Source organism: Erythrolamprus reginae, chromosome 6 (genome assembly GCF_031021105.1).
Source record: "Erythrolamprus reginae isolate rEryReg1 chromosome 6, rEryReg1.hap1, whole genome shotgun sequence".
Lineage (NCBI taxonomy): Eukaryota > Metazoa > Chordata > Lepidosauria > Squamata > Dipsadidae > Erythrolamprus > Erythrolamprus reginae.
In genome coordinates this window covers 20942273-20961534 of record NC_091955.1, presented here as the reverse complement: position 1 = coordinate 20961534, position 19262 = coordinate 20942273, and the positions used below count along the sequence as shown (strand labels likewise).

Sequence of the window (19262 nt, the reverse complement as noted above, 5' to 3'; positions counted from 1 at the left end):
GGACCTAATATGTCTTAGTAGATAGTGTTAAATTATTAAATTCAGTGAAACTAAGAAGGGATATAGGGTTTCACAATTCATTATAATAAGAGATTCTGGGAGCAAATGCACTTTCCTCTAGACTGGAATTCTCAATATCATATTAAATTGGTGGAAAATGCTCACCCTTCACAAATAGCATGAGTTATTATTTGGGGAACCATAATCTGAAGGGGGAAGGTGGATGGATGGTTATTTTTTCATTTATTTACACAAACGTATAAAGTTTATTTCTTATAAGTTTGTTTTAATATCGCTTTCCTCCGACTGTTGTTTTAATTGTACCTTATTTTTTTTCAAATAGAATACTTTATTATCTAATCAGTTTATTCTAAGAAATAACTGCAGGAAGAAGGGTACACCTCTTAGTATTTAGATAAACCAAATAAGATTGGAATAATAATAGAACTAGAAGATATATCAGGCAGATAGATAGCCAGTTGCATAACTTTTAAAATAATTTTAATTGAAAATTAATATCTAGGAGATCAAGAAGATGCTATGAAGGTTTCATGAATTAAAGTGACGATGGTTGATATAGGCGCCATACAAAACTAATAAATAAATAATAAAAGTGACTGACAAATATGTGTGAACCTGCAGTCTTAAATCTTCCCAAAATAAATAAATTTTAATTGATTTAAATATTGTGAAATTTTATGCTGATATACATTATATAATGGTAATTTAAAAAGTGGTAAAAAAAATCAGTTAGCACGATTTGTAATGAATTGTGCAATGGATTCAGTTTATTTATTGAAAGTTTTTATATAGATGAAGTGTTTAAGTATTAAGAGTTTGTTTGGTAACCTTACTCTTAAATGATAAATAATTAATAAAATTTGTAATGTATATATGTGTGTGTGTGTGTGTGTGTGTGTGTGTGTGTGTGTATTCATTTACTTATTGAAGGTTTGTTAAGAGTTTGTTTTGTAACCATACTCTGGAGATTTGAGTAAATACTTCAAAGAACAAAATAATTAAATAATGTGATATATCAGATTTTGTAGTTTGGTAACTGATAATACTATTCTGAACCTAACTGATTCCCCATGCCAAAAATGTTACTGTATATTTATTTAGTATTCTTTAATATACAATAAATCTTTTAAACTTGTGGGATTTCTACCAACAATTTGTGACCCAAGTATCCAATATTTAAAAAATAATTGAAAAAATATATATTTGCTCAAAATTGTTCTTTGGATACAGAACCACATTAAGATGTTCATACAGTAGAATATTTATGAAACAACAATAAAATCTAGTCAGATTTATAATTAAAATTATGTTCAGAAAATATTGCTACTTCTTTCTTTCCTGTTTCAGATTAAATAAAATTATGAATCAGGTGGCAATTCAGCGAAAGAAGCAATTTGTAGAAAGAGTCCACAGTTACTGGCTACTTAAAAGATTGTCCAGAAATGGTGTTCCTTTATTGAGAAGACTACAGTCCAGCTTGCAGTCACAAAGAAACACGCAGCAGGTACCTTTATTTCCTTACTTCACATATGATTAAATTATTTGGCATTTTTAATTAATAATATATGGGTACAATTATCCAGGACCACTATTATTATGAATAATATAAATTATGTGAATGCCTACATTTTACATGAATAAAATATATGAATTAAATTAAGTGTAAATACAAAATTGAGATGCTGTGTTTTACATGAAGAAAAAGCATTGCCAATAATTTTATACTATAGGTAAATGTGCTAACAGTTGTTTTTGCAAAAGAGGTATTAGCTACTTAAATGTTAAAATTAAACTAACAAATACATTTTTAAAAATTTTATTAAAAGAGGGAAGATGATGAAGAAACACAAGCCTTAAAAGAGAAATTGAAGTACTGGCAAAGACTTCGTCATGACCTTGAAAGAGCACGGTTGTTAATAGAGCTTATACGAAAACGAGAAAAATTAAAAAGAGAACAGGTAAAAGCATTGACAATTTTGTCTGAGTTTACATACTTAAGTTTCACTTGATAGTGAATGGAAATGATAGAGCTGTTTCTCCTGTAATGGAAGACGTTTTATTTTCCCTTTTACAAAATATCTACTGTAATAGCAAGCAACGCAGTGAGGATTAATGATATCTTCTAGGATGGTAGACGGAAGGGATTGCAATATTGGATCATTTATGTTGCTGCTTAATCAATTTCTAGAAATAATTCCTCATGTGTTCTTGCCCTGCCCCTTTTAGCAAGTTTAAGATTAAAACTGTTCTTTAAGTGCTTAGGCCAGTGATGGTGAACCTTTTTTTATTCACGTGCCAAAAGGGGAGAGTGTGGTGGGGGCGGTCACGTCCACGCATGCCCACCGTCATAATTCTATGCACCACCACCAGCCTGCATGCCTTTGTGACCCCCAACCCCTGCTCCAGACACGGGATGGCACGCCTATTTTTTGCTCTCCCCGGGCCTCAGAACCTTTTTAGGAGTAGGGAAACAGACCATTTATGGCCTCCTGAGGGCCACCAGGGTGTGGGGTAGGCCGTTTTTACCCTTCCCAGGGTCATAGAAAGGCTGTGAAGCCTGGGGAGAGCAAAAAAGCAAGCCTTCGGGTGCAACCAACAGTTGGCAAATGGAATGTTTCCAGCCTCCAGAGGACCTCTGAGGAGGGGGGATGAAGGCCATTTTTGCCCTCCCCAGGCCCCTAGGAAGGCTCTGTAGCTTGGGCAGAGCAAAAAACAGGCCATCCCCACCCCCTCCCAGTGGGCCTAGAAGGCCCAAAAATCAGCTGGCAGGCTTGCACTTGAGTTCACGTTCCCTCCTATATGGCCGCAAGTGTTACATGTGGCACACGTGCCATAGGTTTGCCATCACAGGCTTAGACTGGCCATAGCAGTAGTGTTTTTCTATTAACAAATAGAAAGTCAGTTGATACCTTTGTGAAAGTAGGGTAACTTTGCTCATTCCACAAAGAAACAAGTCTAATTTTTAAATATCTCTTTGTACTATATCCAATTACCATACTCTTAAAGCCTTATTATTAATAATAATCATAATAGAAAGAATTTCTGAAAGAATAAGTCCAACAGAGAAAGGCTGAGCCCTATGTTCTTTTGAATTTCTGAAACTATTAGAATATAAAACATGATTCAACATTATTTCAAGGTTTGGAGCTGTAGAGAAACATATCTTTGCCTGACTTTAGGAATTTGGAAAGTATAATCTGTATAATTTATATAGGCTTTCCAATCACTTTGTTCCATGTCTTCTAATATAGCAAATACTGTATACTGATATGATACTCAGTCTGGCCAAATACAGTACAAGTCCAAGAAGTACTTCTGCAGAATTGCTCAGATAGTCTGGCAGTCTCAGTTCACATGTGTTTTGGTGAACTATATTTTGATTTTACCAGTGTCTTTACAGAGTTTCCAATTGCTGTGAACTAACTACGTGGTGGTGGGGGGGAGAAAGTTAATTCATTTTATTGTGGAGAGAATTTGATAAATATGTAATCTCCCAAAAATTAACTTGAGCATTGTTATTAACACTGATTAAATATAAATTATTGTGGCAGCATTATTTTCTCCGTACTGGAGGAGCAGGTCCAGCAGTCACGTGGGTTGTTCGCTGTCCAATCCACATAGGATTGAGCCTGTCTTTAAAAAGATTGCTGGATCCGCCCCTTCCCCAGAATTCGCTCAGTCCTCCTACCGGCAGGACGCGTGGTGGCTCAGCTCCTCTAAACAAACACCTTCCCTTCTTCTTCTACCTGAAATCCACAGCAAAAAGATAAAAGATTAGTCCTTTCTATCGGTGAACGAAACAATTTAGCTTCCAGCCAGCCCTCCTGGGCTCGGCTCCGAGCGGAGAAGCAGCGATAAGACTTCCAGTTAATTGCGTAATTGCCTTGCCTTATCGTTTTCAGTGGGCTGTATTTCTTCTGCTAAATCTGCCCGGCTTGGAGGTTTTTTATTACTACAGTATTGGCTGTGTTTACTTTTGCACCTCCTGTGGAGTGGGATGTTTTACAAGGGCACTTGTTCTGTCCCCTGGGAGTTAGTCTAACTCCTTATTGAGTTTTCTTGACGTGAAGGCCCTCAGCGTTCAGTAACACCGGCATTACCGGCCGCCCACACACAGGCCGTCTGGCACCATAAAGTCCGCCACGTGGCCCAGAGTAAGCTGTGAGAGTCTCAGGCTTTTACTCCAATGCTAGGCCTCTCAACCAGTGTGCCTTGGTTGCTTAATCATTGAGGCCTAGCCCTTCTGGTCTCACTGGCATGAAGTCTGGATTGATCCAGGCTTGTCTTTGAGTGGCAGACACTCCGGGGCCTAGGAGCTTCGGCTCCCTTCCTCTTGGGAATTAATTTGTTCAGACTATTGCTTCTCCCAAATTCTTGGCTCCAGACCTTGTCTTGTAAATTGTTCAGGCCATGGCTTCTGCTATTCCTAAGAGAGGCACTTCTTCCAGAAATACTCAGGACCCTAGGCCTACTGGTGAAGAGATTGAAACCATCCCCCAGGCCACGTCCTCCTCTCTTGCAGCTCCTCCAGTGGCTAGTCTCACCAGAGCTGAAAAGAGAAGGGATAAAGCACTCCAAAAAATTCATGAATGATCAGCTAAATGCCTAAGAGTGCAGGCCCAAGTTCATGTTAGCTGGGGTTAGCTGAAACCCCAGACTCTTTTGACCTGCCTCCCTCAGGTGTACCTGTCTTGTCTCTGGATGAGCCAAACCTAAACAGACCCCAGCCTAACTTATGGGGCTTAGGTCCAGAAATACCCAGACCATTTGTATCAGGGCCCTTTAGAACTTGAATATTCCAGGGCCAACAGGGTTCACCCTGATTTTCCTGCTTCTATTACTAACCTTCCTCCTGAATTGCAATCTATGTTTTCTACCTTATCTCAAGCCATTGATGCCAAATTCAAGGTCATCAATGCACAGCCCCATCCTTGTAGTCACTCTCGTCTTAGACCCCTGACTTCCTTCTCAGCCTACAGAGTCCCTCAAGAGCCAGACTCTGATTCCTCTGAGCAGGAGAACGAGGATGATGATGATCCTGAGGACAGGGATGACCCCTTCCAAGGCTTCTCTGAGAATGAAGAATCTCCAATCAAGACTCCTCCATCCTCTACTATTTTTCCCTTTCAGTTGTTTAAGTCTCTACTACTTAAGGCAAGAGCAGCCACGGGCCTCTCAGGTCAAGACAAGCCTGCACCTACTTCTGTTACTCCACAGGAGGAGAATCTTCCTTTCTTCATGCAGGAGCAGGAAGATACCGAGGTGATTCCCATGCCTAAACTATTTAAGGACGCTTTGCTGAAACAGTGGGGTCACCCACCTCTGGGTTCCAATCCCTCCTCCAAAGATAAGAAACTTTATAGTCTTACCTTATGAGGATCTTCTTATTTGTCCAAAAGCAGATGAACCGGTCAAGACTCTGCATTCTGCAGCAGCTATGCCTGGCGAGGCAGAAGAAGTCTTAAAGCCAGAGGACAAACGTCTGGAGCAAATGCTCAAAAAATGTTTCCTGGCAGACACCTAGGCAATCAAATGCGCAGCGTCAGCATCCTTCTTTACTAGAGCCATGCTTCTGTGGTTGCAGCAACTTCAACAGCATATCCCTCCCGATGATGTAAGGGGACAATAAGACCTCAACAAGGTCTTTGCAGCGGCCCAGTATGTTGCGGATGCCACCCTGCAATCTTCCAGATTTCCGGCAAAGTCGGTGGCTGCCTCGACAGTAGCCAGGCGGCTTCTCTGGCTCCGTCCTTGGCAAGCGGGAGTGAGGCAGAAGTGGCAGCTCTCTTTGGATCCTCTAAACCGTAAGCTATTATTTGGTGATTTACTTGATCCTCTACTTACAGAAACCACTGATAAGAAGAAAATCCTGGGGCCTACTACCAAGAAGTCTGTTAAAACGCTTCAGTCCTTTCTGCGGTCCAATCGCCAACAAGATCAGGGATTCGCGTTTCAAAGAAACTCAGGTCAGTATAATTCCCACTTTCATTCCCAATCAGATAGAATCCCCAGGGGCAGAGTGTCTCGATATCAAGGAGGCTCCTCCGCCTCAAGGGCCTCAAAAAGGTCCAGGTGGTAATAACAAGTCTATCCTCATTGGGGGACGCCTGGCCTGGTTCGCTTCCAGCTGGCACCGCACCTGTAAGGACCCCTGGGTTGTCTCCACAGTTGCACGGGGACTTCAGTTGGAGTTTATCTCCTTTCCCCACAAACATTTCATTTCGTGCCCTTCACCTAGATCCCCTTCCTCCCGTCTCCGCATGGAGGAAGCGATCCAACATCTTACCATTAGGGCTATTCAGACAGTTTCCTCCTCGCAAAGAGGACTTGGCTTCAACTCCATCCTCTTCATGGTCCCTAAGATCTCTGGAGGATGGAGAGCCATTTTGGATCTTAAAAGATTAAACCAGTACATTAAATGCAGAAAGTTCTTGATGCATATCCTGGCATCCATTCACCCGGGGGACTTCATGTCTTCCTTAGACCTTATGGAGGCCTATCTCCACATTCCCATTTTAAAAGGCCACAGACAATTTCTCCGCTTTGCCCTTCAGGGCAAACACTATCAGTATAGGGCCATGCCTTTCGGCCTGTCCTCCACCCCTCGAGTCTCATATCTGGGCTTCCCACATTCATATTTTGTGTTATTTGGATTACATTTTAGTTCACAGTCCCTCCAAAAAGGGCACCTGTACAGATCTTCAGTTATCCATGTCTCTCCTACAGAAGCATGGTTTCTCCATTAGTATATTAAAAAAAGTCAGCTTCATCCTTCTACCTCCCGTCAGCACCTGGGGGCAGTCATAGATTCCAACCTATCTCAGGTTTTCCTTTCTCCTGAAAGGAAGATTAGTATCAAAGAGCTTACCACTCAAGTCAGATCCCAAAGAAAGGTCTCCATTTCCACGCTGTCTTCCCTACTGGGAAAGATGGTGTCCTGTATTGGTATCCTTCCCTGGGCACGCCTGCATGCCGGGGAGCTCCAATGGCTTTTATTGCCATTCCAGAGATCAAGAACCAGCAACTCGGCATGCTCCATTCTGATCCCTCCCGTCCTCCTGAGATCTCTCTCGTGGTGGATTCCTCTGCCCTGGACAAAGGATCCCTTTTCAGGATTCCAGACCAGTTTACCATCACCACGGACGCCAGTCTCCTGGGCTGGGGAGCCCACGCTCCGGGCCTGATAGCCCAAGGCACGTGGTCAACGGAGGAGTCAACCAAGCCAATCAATTGGCTGGAACTGAAAGCAGTGTCGCTAGCCCTCAAGAGGTTCAGACCACACATCCTCAACCGACATGTCCTAATCCTAACGGACAATATGGCTACAAAAAGCCACATCTGCAGACAAGGAGATACCCGGTCCAAGGCCCTGATGCAGGAAGCTCTGAAGCTGGGCCTTTGTGCGGAGAGACACCTGCAGTCTCTGTCGGCCAACGACATATCGGGAATCCTCAATGTGCAGGCGGACTGGCTCTCCCGATCAATTCTGGATCCAGGGGAGTAAAGTCTCCATCCAGACCTATTCCAGCAGATCTGCCTCAGATTCGGTCACCCGTCGCTAGACCTGTTCGTGACCGCGACCAACGCTCAGCTACCTCGGTTCTATTCCAGATTCCCATCCCCGGGAGCAGAAGCAACCAACGCACTCAGAACCCATTGGCCTCCAGGTCTCCTATACGCCTTCCCACCAATTCCAATCCTGCCAGACGTGATCCACGAGATCCTCCTCGAGCAGGCCCAGGTGATACTGATAGCCCCTCACTGGCCCCGCCAACCCTGGTTTGCAGACCTCCAGCGGCTATCCATCCAGGCCCCCTGGCGGTTCCCCGCTTCGGAGGATATGTTGCAGCAGGGGGTCTCTCACCATCCAGACCCGATGTGGTTCCACGTCACCGGTTGGCTGTTATCTGGCGTGACCTAGACCTTCGAGGTTATGACCCAGACACCATGGAAGTCATCCTAAAGTCTAGAAGAATATCTACCAACAGGATCTACGACCATACCTGGTCTAAATTTCACCAGTGGTGTTCTCAGGAAGGCCTCTCCCCCTTGTGTATTCCCATTCACAGAATCGTTTCCTTCCTCATGAAAGGTTTTCACCTAGGTCTCTCAGCCAACACTATCCGGCGACACATAGTAGCCTTATCCTCAGTCCTGGCACCTGTAAGGACCCCAAAGGCAACCGCTACACAGTTTCCCTGAAATACAAGAACTGTTAAGAGGCATCTCGAACCCCAGGCCTCCCACTGTTCACAGATATTATATTGCTTTACTTCTGCTCTAACCAAAACCAACATCTCTCCATCAGATGGCACACTTTGGACCTTACTAGAGCTCTGCGAATTTATGACCAACGCACCAGGACCTTTCGTAGGTCAGAAGCCCTATTCGTAGCATTCCACCCCAGGTCTCTGGGGTCCAAGGTCTCATCCACCGTATTAGGCCATTGGATTTGAGGGACAATCTCCAAAGCTTACGAGTCAGCATCCCTCAATGTCCCACAAGGCATCACGGCACATTCTACAAGAGGTGCAGCCACATCAGCAGCCTGGGCAACTCAAGCCCCCTTGGAGGAAGTTTGCAAGGCAGCCACATGGGCCTCTCCCAATTCTTTCATAAGGCACTATAAAATTGACTCTTACGTTTCAGCGGATGCTGCCTTTGGCAGGAGAGTCCTCCAATCCGTTATCTCCCATTATAGCCAACTAATCCCTCCCTAAGGACACATCTATTGGGTAAGTCCCACGTGACTGCTGGACCCGCTCCTCCAGTACGGAGAATAGGCGTTGATTGCTTACCTGAACGCCTCTTCTCGTATACTGAATGGGTACAGCAGTCACTTCCCTCCCTATGTCTTTCTGACTATGTTTATGCCTTTATTTCTTACTTTATTATCTATGAGAGTAGAGCACTATTCGAGCCACCACTTTTCGAGCCTAAGTCTACGGATTCGCGAATTCTGGGGAAGGGGCGGATCCAGCAATCTTTTTAAAGACAGGCTCAGTCCTATGCGGATCAGACAGCGAGCGATCCACGTGACTGCTGTATCCGCTCAGCGTACGAGAAGAGGCATTCAGGTAAGCAATCAAACGTCTATTCTAATAATCAGCATGCTTTTCGGGTTTTTTAAAATAGCACAAAATTCTTTTTTCAGAAATCCATTTATTCTTTTTTTTTGTGTTAATGTCTGAACACTTCTACATTTTTAGTCTCATTCAAATTCTGAATCTAAATCTAAGATTCTGAAGAGTACTTCATCTAAAGCAAATGCTGTAACCTTACTTCCACTTCAACAAAGATTTGGAAATGAATATTTTTAAAAAATCATTCAGGAAAAGGCAATCTGTAAGATAAGATAACATTTATACACACATACACATATTCAGTGTTCCCTCCATTTTCGCGGGTTCGAACTTCGCGAAAAGTCTATACCACGGTTTTTCAAAAATATTAATTAAAAAATACTTCGCATTTCCCCCCCCATATCACGGTTTTTCCTGCCCGATGACGTCATATATCATCGCCAAACATTTGTCCACCTTTAATAAATATTTTTTTTAATAAACTTTAATAAATAAACATGGTGAGTAATAATCTAAATGGTTGCTAAGGGAATGGGAAATCGCAATTTAGGGGTTTAAAGTGTTAAGGGAAGGCTTGTGATACTGTCCATAGCCAAAAATAATGTACAGTGGTCCCCCGATTATTGCGAGGGTTCCGTTCCAGGACCCCTCGCAATGATCGGTTTTTCGCGAAGTAGCGCTGCGGAAGTAAAAACACCATCTGCGCATGCGCAGATGGTGTTTTTACTTCCGCCGCAGCAGCGAGGAGCCGAAGATTGGGGTTTCCCTGCCGCCCACGCAAACTCCTCGCTGCTGCCGCGCCCGCCGCTTGTCCGCCGCCTGCCTGCCCGCACGCACGCCCTTCGCCCGCCCACGCCGTTCGCTCGCGCCGCTTCCCAGCTGAGTCCTGAAGCGAACTTCCGGAAGTTCGCCTTTGACGTTTGGCTTTGGGACTCAGTTGGGAAGCCGCGCGGCTGTTTTAAAACGTCGCCGCCGGCATGGGGGGCTTCCTAGCAGCCCCCCAAACCCGGGTTGGGGGTCCGGGGGGTGCTGGCAAGCCCCCCATGCCGGCGGCGACGTTTTAAAACAGCCGTGCGGCTTCCCAACTGAGTCCCGAAGCCAAACGCGGAAGTTCGCCTTTGACTTCGGGACTCAGTTGGGAAGCCGCGCGGCTGTTTTAAAACGTCGCCGCCGGCATGGGGGGCTTCCTAGCAGCCCCCCAAACCCAGGTTGGGGGTCCGGGGGGTGCTGGCAAGCCCCCCATGCCGGCGGCGACGTTTTAAAACAGCCGCGCAGCTTCCCAACTGAGTCCCAAAGCCAAACGAACCCGGGTGGCCGGGCGAGCAGCGAGCGAACGGCGGGTGGCCGGGCGAAGGGCGAGCGGCGGGCGAGCGGGTGCTGGGGGGGGCCCTTTAAACAAGCAGATTTATGGTGGCTTTCCATTTTAATTATGTCTGGATGCAGGATTTCCTTGGGCTTAAGCTGCAATCACCCACAAAGCTTGGGCTTAAGCTGCAATCACCCACCCTCCCGCCAGCAAGAGGGGGAAGACCCAGGGAAGCCGCCCAGCAGCTGATCTGCCCGGCGCCATCTACGCATGCGTGGCCATAGAAAAAAAGGGCACGCATGCGCAGATGGTGTTTGTACTTCCGGGTTGAAAAATCGCCATATAGCCGTTTCGCAATGATCGGGATCGCAATACACGGGGGATCACTGTATTTACTTCTGCATCTTTACTTCGCGGAAATTCGACTTTCGCAGGTGGTCTCGGAATGCATCCCCCGCAAAAAGTGAGGGAACACTGTACTATATATATATATATATATATATATATATATATATATATATATATATATATATATATATATATATACATACACACACACACACACACACACACACACACACACACACACACGTATTTAATTAATCACAATCCATCTTGAATACATAGTGGAAACAAACAAGAGTCTTGATAATTAACAAGGTTTGATACTGCGAGGGTTATCCGGAAAGTAAAGTTATACGCCATACCCATTCACCTTCAGTCAAAAAATTCAAAACTCAGCAATCGGCGAGATTGGGCACACATCGCAGCAGTATTCATACCCTTAGCATTCAGGTAGCGTATTACACCACGCACTTCGCACTTGGAGGGAAATGGAATGAGGACGCTCATCTCTAACCTTCACCACAACACCAATCGATGATCTACTGACCACTGGCACTGCTCGTTCTCTTCTGCTGGCTTCCACTACACAATGGTAATATCAACTTTCCCCACAAACATTCCCCGTGAGAACTACATGCCTTGTAGCCTGAAATATATGTTGTGAGCCGCCCCGAGTCCTTGGAGAGGGGCGGCATAGAAATTCAATAAATAAATAAAACCTTACTTTCTGGATAACCCTTGTATATGAGGGGCGGCATAGAAGTCCAATAAAATAAATGGGTTAAAGCTTTTAAGAGCGTTGGTGTCGCAGCGGTTAGAATGCAGTATTGCAGACTAACATTGCTCACATTGCCAGGAGTTTGATTCCCTCATTCCTGACCATCTCAAGGTCGACTCTGCCTTCCATCCCTCTGAGGTTAATAAAATGAGGAGCCAGATTGTTGGGGCCAATGTGTTGACTCTAAACCACTTAGGGCTGTAAAGCATTGCGAAGTGGTATATAAGTCTAAATGCTATTACAGAATCTAGTTGTTCTTCTTTGGAAACTGTGAAGCCTCTTCCAAGAAGGTAACAGAAAACTGGTCATAGAGGTATGTGTAGCATCTGCACTCTGGTTTAGCATTCCTTGTAATGGATAGAAGGAAGTGAACATATAGCATATGTAGGGGATAGGAGGAAGTGAACTTTCAATAACCTTTTCTGCCATCCTTACCATTCGCTGTATAGCCGCCTTGTCCAAAGCAATAATACTTCTAAACCAAACAGTAATACAATATAACAGTAGGATTTCAACAGTCCCTCTATAGAAAGTGATAAGGATGGGGAAGGAGGATTATTTTCTTTTCATACAATGCTGAAAATTCAGACTTCTGTGCCCACTTCATCAGTGTCTCATTGTTGAGCAACCAAACTCAGCTACTCATTTAGCTGCACTATAAATTGCAGTTCATTTTTCTTTAAACTTCCTGTTTTTCCTTTTTGACTTTTATTTTTACCCATAACCCAGCTTTTCCATGATCTGCAAAGTTGTCCAGATTGCTATCTATTATTATTATTATTATTATTATTATTATTATTATTATTATTATTATTATTATTATTTGAAGGAGGGAGATTGATTCTAATTTAGCATTGTTAGCACAAAGTGCAGATTACATGATTGGGCTGTTTGTCCAAAAGGACAGTTATGTCCAAAAGGAGAATTCTGACTGATGTATGTCTGTTTACAAAGATCATCTCTTTTTAATTTCTGTTTGAATCATTCGTCTTTTATACATATACTTGAGAAAAGAATGGCAGATTAAAAATCTTAAGACATGAAAATGCTAATAAAAATTATTGGTTTGTTATGAAGAATAATATCAAAAGAATATGAAATTAATATAAGAGTGTGCTTGTGTCCTTTTTATTATTAGGAAAGAAAAATTGGGTATAGCTTAAAAGAGAAGCTGAAGAATAAGTTGAATGAATAGAAATAGAAAAGATAAAATTAACAATGAAATTATTTAACATAAAGTGAAAACAAATTGAGTTATCAGTACATAATAAATATATTGAGGCGATTTGGTTATATAAAGAATGAATAAAGATCATATTGTTAGCTAAATACAGATGTCTACATAAGTGGCCGCAATTGGAACCAGCAACTCAGTCATTAACAAAGTGGTCATTAAGTAAAAAACACATGATGACAAACTGTTGTTAGGATTTTATTTCAGCTTTCCTTGCTATACAGCATCAGAAGGATAAAAATCTAAATGGCGAGGTCACTCATATAAGGCTTTCAGAACTCATTTCAGAACTTGCCTATTACCAGGCTTAACAATTTATTAATAAATGCCAAAGTTAGATTTATTAAGTGCTCTATAAAGCATGTAATTAAAGTCTGAACTTACCAAGTAAATGCTAAATAAATAATTTTTGCAATTTATGTTATCTATTTTTCCGTGCTATTAAAATATATGCATATATGCATATTCTTTCTGCCTATAATTTCATTGTAAAAGTTTCATTACAATGGTATCATTTATTATTAAGTGCAGTTTTAATAGGTTTGAGCTTTAATCATGATTTATTATAGTAGCAAAGTAGCCAGTGATCATATTTTGATGATAAGATAGATTATAATTGTCCTCTGTTGTACAGATCAAAGTGGAACAGGTTGCCATGGAGCTTCAACTGACTCCATTTACTGTATTATTGCGTTCAGTACTGGAACAGCTACAAGAAAAGGATTCTGCTCGTATATTTGCTCAACCAGTGAATCTTAAAGAGGTAAAATTAAACATTTCTGATATATCAAAAATTTCAAGGATGCAGTAGAATGTAACAGACATAACAACTGTAATTGTTTGGACTGTAAAAAGGTTTAATAAAATATAACTTAACTACATTAAATTTAGAAAGAGAAAAGTTGAATTGCTTCAACAGCTACTTAAATTTTGAAGGCATATAAGATTAAAACAAATCTGAGGAGAGATTAATTTTTTGAATACATTTAACAATATTACCTTATTTTAAAATACAACAAATGGTCTCTCCCATATCCCATCTCTTATCTGCAACAAATTCATAAAATTTAGTAATATCTATCCTGATTTAAGCAAAAGTCCATTAAGGATTAGATATTTATTTATTTCATACTCATTTACTTTACATTATTCCATTTACTTCTAACAGTATCACTCTTAATCCCTTCAAATAAGTATTTATTTCCATTTTTTCTTTATCTTTTCTCATATCATTCTACAAAGCTTGAACAAGCCTTTTTGGGTGTGTGTGTGTGTGTGTGTGTGGAGGGGAGTGGCGGAAAATGCAGTATAGGAAAATTATCCAATTGGCTTTTATCTTATCTATTGGCTTTTATCTGTATATCCCTTCTTATTAAGACAAGAGATCACTTCTTTGTATGTCCAGTATGACATAATTATCCATGTCATTCTTGTAACTTGTCATTTTTAAATTAATTTTCAAATCAATCTCAATCCTGTCAAGTAATACTTGATTCATTTTTGTAGAATTTTTAAATATCAGTTTATATAGGCAGACACTCTTAAAATTAAGTTCTGGTCTATTGTTCAAAAACATCCTTCAGTATGTTTTAAAATATTTTGCTTCATTTACTTGTTAGTAAGTCAAGTTTGAGTGTTCTTCTTTAATGGTAATATTTAGTTTCATTTACTTTTATCTACAAATAGTAGATAAAATAGTAGATACTAAGGACCACAGTCTGGACAAGAACTTCAGGCATTATGATTGTAAGTCAAGTCGGATATGATTTTATGACCATTTTTATGATGATTGTTAAGTGAATCATCATAGTTGTTTAAGCCAGTGTTCCCAACCTTTTTTGAGCCGCGGCACATTATTCATATTTTCAAAATCCTGGGGAACATTGGGCGGGGGGGTGGGGCGGCGGGGGGGGCGGGCTAAAAAAAGTTTGGACAAAAAAAATATCTTCCTCCCTTTCGCTCTATTTCTCCCTCTTTCTCTTCCTTCCTTCCCTTCTTTCTCTCTCCATCCCTCTTCCTTCCTCTCTTTTTGCTCTCTTTCTCTCTCCCCCCTTCCCTCCCTCTATGTCTTTCTCTCTCCCTCCTTCCCCCTCTCTTGCTCTCTCTCTCTTGCTTTCTTTCTCTCTCTCTTGCTCTCTCGCTATCTCTCTCTGTCTCTTGCTATCTCTCTCTTGCTTTTTTTCTCTCTCTCTTGCTCTCTCTCTCTCTGTCTCTCTTGCTATCTCTCTCTTTCTTTCTCTCTCTCTCTGCCTCTCTTGCTATCTCTCTCTTTCTTTCTCTTTCTCTGTCTCTCTTGCTATCTCTCTTGCTATCTCTCTCTATTTCTCTGTCTCTCTTGCTATCTCTTTCTCTTTCTCTCTCTCTTGCTATCTCTCTTTCTCTCTCTCTCTGCCTCTCTTGCTATGTCTCTCTTTCTCTCTCTCTCTATCTCTGTCTCTCTTGCTATCTCTCTTTCTCTCTCTCTTTCTCTCTCGTTACACCATGCCGACAACAGCGGCATCGGGCAGTAGCCAGGGGTGGCGGCAGAGCGGTTGACTGCAAGCGGGAGTCCTGACGGCGGAAGCTGGACATGCTGCTGGACGCCATATATGCTGGCGCTGCGCTGGTCATGGGCGTGTGGCTAGCAGCTCTGGCCCAGCCAGCGAGCCAGTGCCAGCCCCGCAGCGCCAGCATGTGCGCTGTCCAGCAACACGTCCAACCGCCACCGTCTGTGCCTCCACCCTGGAGCTCCCTCTCACTGCCGCCATCTCCCGGCGACTGCCTGGGGCTGCTGCAACTGGCACCCTCCCGCTCCCATCGCCAGTGCCCTCCCGCCGGTCCCCAAAGGACATTGGTTGCCGCCCCCGCCAGGGAAGCTCTAGCTGGGCGGGGCGCTGCCGGTGCCTCCGCCCTGGAGCTCTTGCTCGCCACCGCCATCCCTCGGCTACTACCTGGTGCTGCTGCTGATGGCGCTCTCGTTGCCGGTGCCCTCCCGCCGGGCCCCAAAGGACACTTGCCACCGACGCACTGGTTGAAAAACACTGGTTTAAGCAACTATGCAGTTGCTTTGCTGCAGTTGAAGCAAACTCCGTGATCATAGATGCAAACCCATTCTTGTGAAATTCTGCTGAAAAAACCATCAATTACAGTCATATGACCTTAGGACACTAAAATCAATCATAAACGTGAGATGGTTGCCCAGCCCCTAAATTGCATCATATGAACATATAGGTGTTGTAATGGTTATAAGTGTGAAGGTTAGTTGTAAGACGTTTTTCAGCATCATGATTATTTGAATAGGCACTAAACAAACAGTTGTAATCTAGGAATTTCAAAGTCTTATCTTAAGCTTTTTTAAAAATTCAAAACCATTTTCATGTGAGAAAGATTCCTTATAATTAATTCCAAAGACTTATTTTGAATTTATATGGATTTTAATCCATGTCTTCCATTTAAAAATCTATATTTCAGGTTCCTGATTATTTGGATCACATCAAACATCCCATGGATTTTTCTACTATGAAAAAACGGTTAGAAGCTCAAAATTATAAAAATCTCGATGAGTTTGAAGAAGATTTCAACCTTATTATTGAGAACTGTATGAAGTACAATGCAAAAGATACAATATTCTACAGGGCTGCTGTGCGGTTAAGAGATCAAGGAGGTGTTGTTTTGAGACAAGCTAGAAGAGAAGCTGAAGCAATTGGATATAATAATGAAACTGGAATGCACTTACCTGAACGGCCTAAACTTGAATCTCCTCCACCTTTTACCTGGGAAGATGGTAAGGAGATAAATATCAACTACTGCAGTAATATTTTTATGTTTTTGTATGAACAGACAGGTTTTTATGTGTATATTCTACATGATAAATGAACACTTTCCTCTGTTTTCTTCATTGTCTATATCTCTCTACTTCCCTTCATATTGTTCCTTCCTAAATTGTCACTTTTATATTTATTTATTCTTTGTGTTGGAAGATAATGTCTCTATATATCCCAAATTGGTTGATTATGACCTATAAAGCCCTTCATGGCATCGGACCAGAATATCTCCGGGACTGCCTTCTGCCGCACAAATCCCTGCGACCAGTTAGGTCTCACAGAATTGGCCTTCTCTGGGTCCCATCGACTAAACAATGTCGTCTGGCGGGACCCAGGGGAAGAGCCTTCTCTGTGGCGGCCCCGACAATCTGGAACCAGCTCCCCCTGGAGATTAGGATTGCCCCTACCCTCCTTGCCTTTCCTAAACTCCTTAAAACCCACCTCTGCCATCAGGCATGGGGGAACTGAGATATCTTCCCAAGGCCTATATAGTTTACGTATGGTATGTTGTGTGTATGTTTTTTAAATTACGGGTTTTTAGTTTTTTAATTAGATTTGTATTGTACATTGTTTTCTATTACTGCTGTGAGCCGCCCCGAGTCTACGGAGAGGGGCGGCATACAAATTTAATTAATAATAATAATAATAATAATCATCATCATCATCATCAAGTTTATGTGTTAAGTTAGTTGAGTGCCAGATGAGTTCATAGTAGCAGTATTGTCTGTTCTTAAGGTGCTAAGAATTGAACTTGAAATGTATGCCATCCAGCTTTTTATGCCAGCAAAATCATTCCACAAAGGCAGAGGTGGGCTGCTAAGGTAGAAACGGTGACGTGTGCTTGCCCCTGTGGCTCTGAGTGCTAGCAGAATCCTGTGCACTTATGCTACAGTGCACGCGGAAGCAAAAAAACGTGCCAAAACACAGGCACACCTGCGTCTTGGCGTGTGATTCTGCTACCTGCACAGCTGCAGTAGCAGAATTGCACTGGGCTCGGCTAGCACTCAGAGCCACAGGGGTGAGTACACATCACGGTTCCACCTTAGCAGCCCACCTCTGCACAAAAGCACAGCAAGATTTAATGTTTTAAAATAATAACTAAGATAGAACTTCAGGTCCTGTGTTAACTTTGGATGCTGCTTTAGTGTTTGCAGTGTAAGTCAATTGAAATAGCAACCTAACAACTTTTGTTTTATTGTCATTGTGCAGCAGAATCATGCTATTACTCATACTAAAGAAAAGTATTATAAATGCCTGTGTTTTAATTCAGTGGACAGGTTGCTGAATCCTGCCAACAGAGTACACATGTCTTTGGAAGAGCAGCTGAAAGAAATGTTGGAAAAACTTGATCTCACTTGTGCAATGAAATCCAGTGGGTCTCGGAGCAAACGAGCAAAGCTTCTAAAAAAGGAAATCAACTTGATTCGCAGCAATATAAGTCAGCAACATCATCAGCCTCCTCAAATTGAATCAGGTATTGGAAGTTTTGAAGAAGAAAATGCAGTAGTGGAACACGAAAGTGAAGAAGAAGGTAAGAGACATCTTGACTTAAATCATTCAGTACATTCAGAGGGAGAAAATTTGGGTTGGGTAGAAGAACTAATTTATTATTAATTGTAAAGTTTTAAAAGTCCAAAACAGTTCTAAATAGGATTATCATGGGTATTTTTGTTATACATATAGCTTGAAATGATTTCCCCCCCTGTTTTTCCCTACCCAGAATCAAACAGTATATATAGGTGGTAAATTCTGAACCCATGAGAAGAAATATCCTCCTTTCCCCCATATACTTTTTAGGGGAGGGGAATGGAGATTTTAGAAATATTTTAGAGGTCACTAAATACCTAAATTTACTTTAACAATGTAGCATAAATTTGATGATGCATTTAATAAACTTGCAGAGCAACTCCACACATTCTATTAAAAAGAAAAAATTGTTCTCTTTGTAGAGATTACTCTCAGGTAATACATGTAAGAGTGCAGTTTCCAAAATATTAGTTTTCTACAAGGATAATTGTAATTATGTTCAATACTAGAGGAGATTGAAATGAACAATGTTTTGGTTATATATTTGCATTTTCTCTAAAAAGTAGGGAAAATAATGTAAATAAAAATTTTAGATGTTGTAGAAAGCAAAAAAAGCAGATCCAAGACAAATCTGCAATCACAATACTAAATATTTGGAAATATAGTTGATTCCTAAGTAATTTACAATCTGTAAGAGGTTGGTGGTGGTGTCATAGCCAGTTTAATGGGAGAGGTGAACAGGTTAATATATATATTAATATTAATATATATTAATTTTCAAATTCAGCAAAAGAACATGTGACACATACAGATAGAATTGTCGGCTGTCAATAAAATTAACTGCCCTGGAAATGGCCCTGGGTTGGGCCGAGAGGCAAATAAGGAGCTGTGATGTTCCTTCAACACACCAGGCTGATTCGACACAAAAATATGTAACCCTTCCCTGGTGCAGAGCTGAAGGGATTGGATACTGTAACCTAGAGGATAATTTTCTGCCTTACAAGGCAAAGGTTGCAGGTTCAAGTCCCAGTGGGTATGGCTAGCTGATGAGGCCAAAATAAGGCTGAAATAGATCTATCCTAGTCTCCCTTAATTTTCAAATTCAGCAAAAAAACATGTGAGATATATATACATATATATATATATATATATATATATATATATA

At 41.8% G+C, this 19262-nt stretch overlaps 1 protein-coding gene across 6 annotated transcripts in view; it reads left to right on the top strand.

Moving 5' to 3' along the window:
* Positions 1 to 19262, top strand: part of BRD1 (bromodomain containing 1) — a 56427-nt gene that overhangs the window by 10312 nt on the left and 26853 nt on the right. For all 6 annotated transcript variants that reach the window (XM_070755365.1, XM_070755367.1, XM_070755363.1 and 3 more), the window contains exons 3-7: positions 1369 to 1525; positions 1848 to 1979; positions 13402 to 13530; positions 16218 to 16530; positions 17841 to 18101. In XM_070755365.1, coding sequence (XP_070611466.1) covers positions 1369 to 1525; positions 1848 to 1979; positions 13402 to 13530; positions 16218 to 16530; positions 17841 to 18101 — 992 coding nt within the window. The remainder of the gene's footprint in view (positions 1 to 1368; positions 1526 to 1847; positions 1980 to 13401; positions 13531 to 16217; positions 16531 to 17840; positions 18102 to 19262) is intronic.